The sequence below is a fragment of the Pygoscelis adeliae genome, unplaced genomic scaffold, assembly GCF_000699105.1.
Source record: "Pygoscelis adeliae isolate BGI_AS28 unplaced genomic scaffold, ASM69910v1 Scaffold3, whole genome shotgun sequence".
Lineage (NCBI taxonomy): Eukaryota > Metazoa > Chordata > Aves > Sphenisciformes > Spheniscidae > Pygoscelis > Pygoscelis adeliae.
The window spans coordinates 1,903,102-1,915,518 of NW_008824446.1; the positions used below are offsets into that span (position 1 = coordinate 1,903,102).

At 33.5% G+C, this 12,417-nt stretch overlaps 1 protein-coding gene across 1 annotated transcript in view; it reads right to left on the reverse strand.

The window, feature by feature from the left end:
• The window catches only part of RYR3 (ryanodine receptor 3), a 269,121-nt gene that overhangs the window by 159,545 nt on the left and 97,159 nt on the right, over positions 1-12,417 (reverse strand). Inside the window, 7 exon segments of the mRNA XM_009320984.1 lie at positions 1,476-1,717; positions 2,351-2,484; positions 4,962-5,080; positions 5,792-5,887; positions 7,531-7,666; positions 8,597-8,765; positions 12,017-12,138. Coding sequence (XP_009319259.1) covers positions 1,476-1,717; positions 2,351-2,484; positions 4,962-5,080; positions 5,792-5,887; positions 7,531-7,666; positions 8,597-8,765; positions 12,017-12,138 — 1,018 coding nt within the window.

Genomic DNA, 12,417 nt, shown 5'->3' on the forward strand with positions numbered 1-12,417 from the left:
TTCTGGAGAGTGCCCACATTTTCCCTCATCTTCCTTTTATCCCCGATGTACCTATAGAATCTTTTCTTGTTGCCCTTGATGCCCCTGGCCAGATTTAAGTCTGTCAGGGCTTTAGCTTTCCTAACCTGATCCCTGGCTGCTCGGAGAACTTCTCCGTATTTCTCCCAGGCTACCTGTCTTGCTTCCACCCTCTGCAGGCTTCCTTTTTGTGTTTGAGTTTGTCCAGGAGCTCCTTGTTCATCCATGCAGGCCTCCTGGCATTTTTGCTGGACTTCCTCTTTGTTGGGATGCATCACTCCTGAGCTTGAGGGAGGTGATCCTTGAATATTACCCAGCTTTCTTGGTCCCCTCTTCCCTCCAGGGCTTTGTCCCACGGCACTCTACCAAGCAGGTCCCTGAAGAGGCAAAGTCTGCTCTCCTGAAGTCCAGGGTAGTGAGCTTGCTGTGCGCCCTCCTCGGTGCCCTGAGATTCTTCTGTTTTCTCCTTTTTCCTCAGTGGTTATTCTTTATAACACACTCATTATTACAAAAATTATTTGAACTGCAACACTTCAGATGAGCCCTCCAGTAAACTCCTTTTACTCTTCTAGAGCTCTTACTCAAATCTACCTGACTGCACAGGCGGTTACTTCCACTTTTCCGTTAACTCAGCCCAGTAACATCTTCAATTTGCTTGAACAAAGAATGGCTAATAAGACCACAAGTTTACTGTCACTGGCAATATATATGCATTTGCTGGCATCCATTAACTCCCTTCTTTATAAACTGCAAGTATAACCACTTTACTGCAATAATAATTGAGAGTCTCCTAGATTACTGCACACATTAGGAAACATTCCTGGAAAACCTCTATTTTTTCTGCTAAGCCTATTTTAGATAATAATATGAAAAATATTTTTTCAGACAGCATAGCATCTACAGGTTTTCAGTTTGATATTACACCACAGAAATTTATGTTCTAAAAACAACCGAAGTTGGTAATAGTGTAGCAATTCTTATTTCTAATTGCCAAAATTTTCTTTTATGAACCTGTTTACCAAAATTTAAATTAAGTTCATTAAATCTATCAATAGGTATGAGGATAATAATGTCATTTTACTTCAACTGTAGATACAAAATGGAAGAATAATGCAAATGTAGATCCATATGCAATGAATTTGTCTGAGAACAATACATCCATTGATTCTGAACAGATAGACTTAAGTCAGTATTGATCTAGATCTGGAAAATGCCATTTTTTTGATCAAAATCATGAAAAGAGAAGCTATCTACTAAAAAGCCTAATTGGTATAATTCAATATATAATTCACTGAAATCTCAGACAAGAAGTCAGATCTGAAATTCTAAGTAACTTCATGGTATCCTGGAGTTCTGAATGTAGCTCACTATAAAATAGCATGCTATATACACACAGGTACTGAAGGTAAAGGTAACTCCTAAATGTAAGAATAAGTGGAAGTGAACAAAGTACTTACCAGACCACAGATGAAGGCCATCAAAACCATAAGAGTACAGGTCATCACCAACACCATTGCCTCCCCATCCTTCTCCACCTCCAGGATAGGGGGCATAACCTGAAGTAGAGGCCCATCCAACTCGTAAATGGGTGGGTTCTGCCGTCAAGAATGGATCAACCTGATCAATTATTAACTCAAAGTACCACTTCTTGTATTGTGCAGAGCCCTCAGCAACACCCAAAAATATGTTTGGCCTTATGCTAAGGAAGAAAATGTAAGCCAGTTAGTGTAAACATAAAATGCAATGTATGAATTATATTGTTGTATAATAGTCAAATTCTCTTTGCAAATATGCTGAGTGTAGATGTCCACATTTTGCTTATAATATTTAAAATAATGACCCATTTTATGACTTTATAAAGCTGCTGTAGAATCATCTTCTAAGGTGTAGGTTCCACGCTTTGAAAAACTTATAGTCAAAAGAGAAATAACAAGATAATTTCCTAAAATTAAAAAACAGGAATGAGGTTGCCAGGAAATCAAATCCCTTTTAAAACACCCAAGGACTTCACAGTATGTTTACATATGCCATAATAATTATTAGGTAAAACCATGTTCTGTTTTGAATGAGAAAAAAGCAACTTTCATCTTTCCATTTCAGAACAGATATTACTACTGATTAGCAATTTCTATTCGAGCACAGTTTCCATTACAAGTGCCATATTGTTATTAAAAATGTTTTTTTCAGAAGTTAATACATAAACACTTCCTAAAGTGTGTGTCTCAATATTGAAAGCTGTGGAACATCTCTTAGGTTACAATATTTTCTTCAATTAATTATTGAAGACATGTAAGATCCATTTTTTATAAAATAACAAAACATGTCACTATACCTTGTCACATCATTAATCAAACGTGTTTGCAAGAGTAAGTCTCTTCTAGGCAGTAGATTGTCACAGATCAAATTTTGATTGGCACGAACTGCCACTCCATTACAGACACAGAGAGAGCAAAGCACATCGAGAACCTTAACAAAAAAATCAGAAGAAAGTTGGGTAAAGGCAGCTACATATACTATTATTCAGTTGCTAGCTTAATTTACATTCAGAATAGACCTAAAGGAAGGAATATAACATACATTATCATTATTGTTTTCTAAATAATTTCCACATATACGGACCAAGTGTAGTCTGTACTACTGATAGAGGATATAAAACATTCGTGGAACACAAATTCAGAACACAGGGTTTGCAAAATGCCTCAAAAAACCTTCCTTTGAAATTCCTTATTCTCATTTTTATTAGAAAAAAGCAAAGCTAGAACAGCGGTATGTCAACTGTTTGCATTTTTTTTAAATTAAATCTCATTAAAAATTTGAAATGTAAAATGAAATTCTTTGAGAAATTTACTGCAGCCCAAAAAACTTTCTGAGCAAAATTAGTGGACAATTCTCAACTGCAATTCTCAGACTGCTTATGAATCTGTTCTGAAAGCATGTTTTCAACACGAGAAGTAATCCATTTATTTTTAAAATTAAAAACATGAATTCTTATTTAACTTAAACTTAACTTTAACTTAAATTCTTATTTAAAAGAATTCACTATAAAACAAAACAGAGTTTCAGAAAGATCTTATTCTAAAATTTCAGCTTTCTTTTATTTGGTCACAGTCTAAAAAGTGAGAGAGATTGACATAGCTTTTCCACAGATTATTGGAGCAAAAGGTTTTGGAAGAGAGAACACAGTGTTCAACAACATAGTGTTGTTTAACGCTGAGGGACAAAGCTGCACACTTTTGCAAAAAGTAGAGAAGCTTAAAGATACACTTGAGCTCTGATAAGCAATCATTGAGCAATGAGTCCAAATGGTCTAAACTCTTACAGACCATCTCCAAGACAAAGAACCATCTTCACACTGTTGATTACCATTTTGGAAACTGTTGTACAACACAAGGAGCAGCAGAACAGAACATTTATGTTAGCCACTCCTGTTCTCTGCCCAGTGGATTAGCACAAAACCACCCTCAACAGCAGTTTAAGCTAATAAATTGTGAACTTTGCTATGTCCCAGCCCATGCATTTTCCTTTCTACCATCTCTGTTATTGGGCAGAAACCTCTAGCAGAAGGACAGAGGTAGTAACTTAAATAACCACAGAAACTCTGACCTGTACTCAGCTATAAAGTGTCTTAATAACATAAACAATTATCAATAACTTAGAATGTACATATAAACTGTTTAAATAATCTCAATGCACTCACTGACCATATTTCTGACATAAGGCTTTTCATTTAAAAAATTCTTCAAATCAATAATTTCCAAGATAATTTTGGTTAATATTATTACTGTTTCTTATTTCCTAAATAACAACAGAATTTCTAATCTAGCAGGAGAACAAGATATACTGTTTCCAGAGTAACAAATAAATTCAGTACTTCATATTACTTCATTACGTACTGATGTTTAGTCAAAGACATTACAAATGGAAATGCATAAATCCATTACCCAGTCTAATTCTTCTCCTGTATACAACATTTTCCTTTTCTGCTTTAAGTTCTCACTATGGGGTCTACATTAAGATGCTCCAGCTGAAAGGTTCTTTTTGCAGGCGAATGGCACAGCACAATAATCTTGCTAACAGCTAAAAAATAGTAAGTTAAACTTACCACTGCAATTTCAACTTTTTTCTTATGCCTACTTATACCAGTTCATACTCCTTAACCATGCTTAAAAATACTCTCCTTTTCCGTATCTATAGTTTCTAGGTTCTCCATATTACCTTCTCCTGTAAATTAGTAATTTCAGCTCACTAAAACTTTCTTTGTTCTTCCTCCAGGTTATCAGTCTTTCAAATAAAATTTTAATTGAGGAAGGAAACTCACATCAGAAAATCACACATAAAACTATATTCTCCTCTGTGTTGTGATGTCATCCTTATCGCAGCCAGAAACTGTGTTCACCTTCTTCTGTCACAATAAATTGCACCTTGATGTCTAAATTAATTTCCACCATTACTTCTTCTGGTATAATTCAGTTTTTTTCTGAACACCTGTGTTTTCAGATATTTGGATTATTTTTCCAAGACTTCTTATTTTATTTTGTTCTTTTCTGCTACTATTATTATTACTCAAGTTAGGAATGACTTTGCAGGATTTAGTTCTGTCTTTCTGCAGATACAGTAGTAGTTCACTGCTTCTGCAGAGCCCTGCATCACAAAGCAAGCTACTCTATCCACGTACTTACAGCCACCAGAATGCTTCATTTTCTCAGCAAATCCAAAGTTCTGACCAGTTATCAATATTTCTTAACTATTTTCTTGTCATACATATTTGCTGTATTTGAAACTGAAAAGCAATTATATATTACATATTTTTTTAATCTCAACAAAGCAATTTTGCAGATGTACTTCAAGGTTTAGAATCACATATTTCCATGTAGACATTTCTCTTTTTTTTTCCACAAGTTATTGTAAGATTATCAATACTTCCTTAGTTTTTCCAAACATACCTTGTAATTGCGCCCGTGTTTATCCAACAATGAAATAATGGATTTGATGTGCTCCTCGGCTATTATATTTAAAGCTTCTGGGCTTTCAATCAAGATGCAGTGCAACACTTCCAAAATACCTGTATGAAGGCCATAGAGATAATGTCACTAAATCATCTGCACAACTGAACACAATCTAAAAGCTCAGTAAATAACACAATATCTTAAGAGGTGCTATTTATTCTCCAACCTAAAAAGAGAATTAAAACATTTTTAAAAAGTATTGATATGACTATGATGTGAACCGCATTAGACATAAATGCACTATGAAGCTGTTCTCTTCAGAGAAAGAAATTTCTCTTTTCTTTTGAAAATAACCACAATTTTAAAACCACTTGAGAAAAATGCAAGTTTAGCTCCTTTTCAATGAGAGAGATAAAGGTTTTAGTAGGGACCATTGTACAGTATTTCGATATTTTGTTGAACACTCCACAGTACAAAAAAGCTTTTATATATATATATATATATGTTATTTGTACTTGTGCCCACAAACAACTCTGGTGTTATTCGATAGCAATGGGACAGTAATCTTCATACTATCTGACCCAATCCGTTAATTTACCGAAGTCACATTCAACACTGATTGGATGTGGCATTGCATGTACCAAATGTATAGAACCAAAAAATGCCACAAAAATGTCTGTTTAAATGTAATATTTTGCTCAATTCAAAAAAATGCAGTGTATTTGTTTTCTAATGCATATTTTTTTCAAGGAAAACTGCTCTGACATTTATAATGTAAGACAGCTGTGTATTGATAGTTAATTTACATTGATAAAAGTGAGTCTCACCTGAGGAAGATTCTAATCTGTCCAATTTACTTATTAGCCAATCGAGGTTACTGGAAAACTGAGTACAATTGTTTCTGTTGCCACGAATGAGAGCAGCTGGAAAAAACCCACAAAGTATAATTTTATAACAGGAGATTTCCTTTTTAAATCACCAATGTTAATCATATCCATTTTAACACAATTTTTCTAATAACTTCACAAAATAATAAACAGACAAATCATAAATACACACGTTACGGTAATAAAGAATTAAGATTTTCATTAATTTGAATATCAGCAACTGACATAACTTCCAAAGAGCATGTGGTTTTTGAAGTTGGCAGGGGTCTACTGGATAAACAAGAATTTCAGCAAAAAATATGTTTTATTTAGGTTTTATTTTATTGTTAAATTTAAATAGAAATTATCCACCACCCTTGTTTGATGCAAGTGTCAAGCACTGTCATGATCAAGAGCCTGAAATAGTTCTTTTTCTATGTCTTCCTACCAATGAGTGGGAAGATTATACGCAGAAGTTTAAGCTCAAGTGCAGGTTGGATGTACTGCTCTTTAGCTCTACTTTCTGATTAAAACATATTATAGAATGGATAGCTTTTAGTCTTCAGCAGCGCAGAACACAGTGTTATTTGACTGCACTTTGAAAGTTCATCAGCATTCAAGTATTTCAAGCAATACTGATTTTTTTTCTTCCAGAAGTTATTACTGATCATAGAAAAACAAAAAAAAAAAGCCTTTTGTATGCAGTCATCAAGGATTTTTATTATGAAGCATTAACTTAATATTTATTACATGAGAACAAGTGTGTTCAAGATGTACATGCAGAAGAAAATCAAGACAAAATCTGAAAAGGCCTACATAGCACTAAAGAGGTTTTTTTTTATCCTACTTTTCTTTAAACTCATAAAACTGTAGTAAAATGCAGGAAATGGTATCTCATTACTTTCTAAAGCAATGAGAAGATTTCACCAGAAGCATCTGCATGTCTGTGCTATATGAATAACATGCTTCAAAGCACTCCCCCTCGTTTGTTTTACTCTTGTCCTAACTCTTGACTTGCGTATTTTACTATGGTTCAGGACTAACTTTCTTTGTAATGAAATTAGAATGTATTTAAACTCCATCAGAAGACAAGATTCTTCTATATGAGGAATTACGCAACTGAGGTATCAAATCAGTGATTTAAAGAAATACACATATATGTACTTCTCCCACAGTATAATTTTGGCCCTACTACAACACAGAAGCAGTTTGCTCTGAAAGCGACACTGAAATTGAAAAAAATCTTTTAATTTCCATTTTATGTAATTATTTTTATTAACATTTAAATCTAAGTCTCAAGTGACAAACATGGATTCAGTAGACCTACAAGTTCTGACTATTACTTTTAGGCTTCTCTTCAGCTTCATATATGAAGACTGTTTTCCAGTTTTTCTAATTTTAAAAATAATAATTCACACCTATTTGCATACCACGGGTACATCTGAACATAAAAAAAATAATAAAAATGCATTTGGCATGCTGCACCAATCTTTTTCCTAGCTGAGATTTATTTTTCTGTTGTATCATTGCTCAATAAACTCTGTTCTCCGTAATAAATATCAATAAGTATAAGGAAGAAATTCTCTAATTTACATGACAACGAATAATACACAAAATATTAGTTGGTGGTGAAGCAGCAAGTAGAATATAAAGAATACATATCCTGTTTTTTCACATTAGTAGATTACTGAAGAACTTACCTAACAATTTGTAAAGGAGATTCAAAATTTCTTTCCATGCTGTACCATGTTCTTCTCCTGCAAATCCTGCAAAATGAGCTGTGCTGTTGTAGTCATTTAAGCGATCAATGCAATTCAAAACTAGTGCCAGCATTCCCTAAACGCATATGACAGAGAGGAAAGTGAACTGTACATGAAAAAGCATTTGTTGCTGTCCTTTTAAAATATTTTTCTTGTACACATTTAAAACTTGCATCATCTTAGATTAAAAAAAATTGTACTTACAAGATTTGAATATGTATTTTTCTGTATCAGAATCATCCATTTTAGAGAATGATTCTATACTGTTCCTTAGTCAGCTAAGTATTATAAAAAGTAAGGAATAAACAAAGCTGACAATAAAAGCTTTTATAATTTTTGTGAACAGACTCTTTTTTACATAAAATCTTCCTTACATAGGAAAAAAACCCTGCACTTTGAGTTTATATACCAAGGAATTTTTGTTGATTAAAAAAGGTGGAAATTTTACTATCCAATAAAATACCTATAAAGCAAACAAGTTCTAATACTAGAATGGATTTTTAACTTCAGTTTGATTGGAGACTAAAATGGTGTTGAAAACCTGCAAGCAATCCAAACATGTCTCATATATTTCCTATTTATACAGAAGTGTAATTATTTCATTTTCAGAGAGGAGCAATTCTACAATTATGTAATACATATCCTTCTCTAAAACTATCATTCTTCCAGTTTCTAGAGATTAAAAGTTCCTGTTTCACACCCTGGTGGACAGAAAAGACATCAGTTTTATTATTCATTTGGGGTATCCAGAATGTATAACTTCATAGAGAGGAAAAGAAATTTCTTGTCACAATCGTTTCTTTTAAAAATGACATCTGTTTGAAGATGCTCAGAAGTATTAAGACTGAATTTTGTGAGAGAGAGCTTGTGGCCTGCGACAACTGTGGAAGTGAAAAATATGTAACAGCAAGTTATCATATGGCATTACAGTCTATTACATATATATATCAGCTATGGAACATTACATTATAAATCATATGCATGCATCTTATTCCTCTCTCTGTACCTCTTCTTTGAATAGATTTTGTCTGTTTTTGAGTGACCGAAGCTTGCTTTGCTTATCTTCATGTTCCAGGTCTTCTTCGGGAAGCTGGAAGTAAGTAATCAGGTCTTGCAGAGTCTGAGCCATCTCCTCAATAGGCAGGGCAGTGGGTGATAGTGTTCTGTTGTTTCCACTACAGAAAAAAACAAGAAAGACTGGCAGCATTATGCATTTTCCCACTGTAATTTACAGTATTACGTAGCAGCCTATTTTCTGTTGGTATCTAAATCAATGTTATACATATGACATATGTATATAAGCAACAGCTGATCTGAATAGCAAATCATTCAAACATCTATTGTTTGGGTGTCCAGCGCTCAGAACTTCCTGAAGTGGAATCACATTTCCCTTTCTGCACTGATGTAAAGAGAGAGAATGATTAAAAAAACTGAAAAAATGAGCAGAAGAAAAAATATAAGTCAGCAAAAAGATGAGAGAGATGAAAGATGTACAAAAGTCCTTTCTTACAGTAATTGATTTTGTTTAGATACTTTAAATCCTATTGATGATATAGGTGTAACATGCAGATGGACTAAAATAGTAGCAGTTATTGAGGCTGTACACCCCCAGTCTTCTAGACAAAGAACACAAAAAGAACAGATAATCCTAACCGTTAATCAGGTCTTCTGTATCAACCCTATATAGAAAATAAAGAAGGGTGGGATTTAAAAATATAAAGCATTTCAAGGAACCTCAGTTGTCAGTAAAATAATGGCTCTTTCCTGTTCAAGCATTTGCTCAGTCTTGGGTGACAACCCAATTTTTCAGGGTCTGGCTCATTATTATAAACAGTATAATCTAGGAAGAGCTGGGTGCTGGCAGAGGCGGCTGTTTTTATATCCTCAGCACAAGAAATACAAAGGAGTACTGTAGTCCCTTATGATAGTGAAGAAGTAATGTTTTAAATGCAATCTCATATGGGGGGTTCTGTGGAAGCAAATTTTTAATTATAAACTCATTTTTCTTTATTTTTTCATCTATTAGGCAGTAATACAAGGATGACTACTCGATCATCATAATTAAAACTTCTGCCAAGCAGTATGAAAAAACAGTTTCTTTAGTACCACATTCTTACCGATTTCATTGTGTATTCTTAGATGTTGATCTCAGCAATTATAAATTAATATGCATTGATACAGAATTGTATTTTACCCTAAAAATCTTCAGACAAAACCATATCATATGGAAGAGCTATAGTGAAGGAAACATGGAACTTTCACTGACTTGAAGATCTTTGTCTTGCTGCTTGTTAAAGAGCTATTGTCGTGTAAGTTTAGTAATGTAAGATAAATGTCATGAACAATTTACTCTAAAGAATGAGGGAAGGGGAACAAAAGTAACAAAAGAAATAGCATAACAAAATTATGCTTCAAAATGCCCCATATTTTCAAACTAACATAGCTAAAGGTATTATTCAAAAAGTCAAATACAACCACATATGTAAGATGGTTTTCATGATACTTCCCTTCATTATCCGAATGCTAAAGCCCTCATCAGAACGATCAGTTTACAAGTATTTCCATGTAAAGTCTCAAACTTATTGGTAACTAAGTTCTGTCAAAATTAAGCTAAACTGATAAGTGACAGAAAACATTCTCAACAGTTTTGTACAGATTGACAAGTCAGATGATATAAAGCAGTAGAACAAACTTTCTTAAGCACAACATATACTTCAAGAGGACTGAAAAAATTTAAGCTGAGGCAAGTGCATTAATATGGTGAAAGCAAGTCGAATTTTGATTCAGAAAATCTATTTCATAAATAATATTGTTTAAATACAGGCTTGAATCCAGAAAACCAAACTAGGGATGAAATGTGATAAATACAGTATCTTTTCAAGCTCATTTTGTCAATGGTTCATTAAGATTCAACATCTCCTGAGGACACAAAGGCTCTTCCATCAGCAACATACAAATTTAGATAAACTGCTTTAAATGATATTCATGTCTAACACATGTGTTTTGCTATTGGCCAAGACTGTACTTTTCCATTAAAAGAAAGGTATTATGTGTGCCACAAGTGTGGCAAGGATATTAGGCAACTGCTTAACAAGTACGGCTCTTTATATAACCTTCTCAATAAATCAAGATTATGACAGAGCAAGTCTGGTCTAATATTAAATTGTTTAAATTCCCTGACTTTTTAATATCCTTTGTAGTATTGACTCCATGCTTAGGGTACTCATATACTGCATGTTTCACAATGCCTATGTATCCAAGGTCTTTAGTGTTTTGATCTGTGGAAATAGCCATCACTGTTTCCACATTAGTTTTTGAGTTCTATTATACAATTGGTGGAACAGCCCAATCTGGGGTAATTCTTACTGAGGTATAATTACTAACTGCATTGCCTTCTAGTACAGCAAAGATTTAGAAGACAAATACTGTTCAGAAGGTAATTCTATTGATTCTATTCTGAAGTCTTAGAATCATAACTTGAACTATTCCTTAAAATGAGATATAGCCACTGTCTCTCTGCTGAGATGCTGTTACAGACTTTGAATATCCATAAATCCATTCCACTGCAAATAAACGTGTTGGTTTAAACAGGAGATTTAGGAATGCTCACATAATAATTTGGCTGAGAGAAAGAAGTTAAGAAGCTGTTCCTTCTACCTTCTCAGCTGACAGTTAGCTTTCTGCCCTAATTGTTGTTACTGCATATAATCTGTTATACTGCATAGAGTTCACCAGAGAGAACTGCCTCTCTTCTCATCGTTAAATCTTCCAGAGATGATCAGAGGGGTGACAGAGAAGTAGGAGGATCAACAGAATGGGTGATTAAAAAAGTACAGGTAAAATGTTTCAGCCCAGATTTTGAAGGCAATAAATTGATATTCTCCTTCTGGACATGTAGAGATCTATTTTGTACTTCCTTCTATTGTTTATTGCATGGACTTGGGGCTGCTATGGTTTCCCATTGTATTTTTGATCCAAATGCCATTAGGCATCAATATTCCTTTTAATTAGTTTGACAAATTTGAGTAGAGTTAGCTGTAATATTTGGTCTACCAAGAAAAACAGAAAAATAAGAACCCTTTTATGAATATTGTGAGGTTCTAGCTACTGTAGAATACTTACTAATGGAGTTACACTAAGATCATTTAGCATGTTTTCTTCAACCTGGATTATGATCCAGTTTGCTTCTGGCTTCAAGGTATTAGATTTCATGTAACTAATCTTAAATAAGCTGTTTTATCTATTTAATGGCATTACTCATCAAAATTACAAACTTAAGTCAATAAAAATATATTGCTAATAGCTTCTAAATACAAATATTTGAAAACAGGAAATAAGGATTCTGTTAGAGAAATTCTTATAACTTCAGAATACTTTAAAAAACAAACAAACAAAAAATGATTATATATAAGATGGTAACAACTACCTTATAAACTGGCTGAATAAGCTTGTAGTATTGCGAATGATTCGAGCAGCCTGGGATTCCTCATGCTGACATCTTTGTAAGGTTAGACCATCATCCATATGGCCTTCTTGGTGTAATATAACCTATTGAAAGTCAGTAATTATCACAATAATTACTGAAAAAACCTTTGTGCTTTTACAAATTTTTTAACTTATTTCAATATTGCACTGAAAACAGTAATTGCATATATACTGAGCTACTACTTGTTAATCACTTTATCTGAACACCTGTTCATTAATTACAAATTTGTCAGTCCCACATAAAAGTTATTCAGAGAAGACATTTTAATGTACCTTTATTCTCCCACAATTCATTAAACTTATATGCTTATCAAATATTTTCCCATTGAAACAAAAAATGTC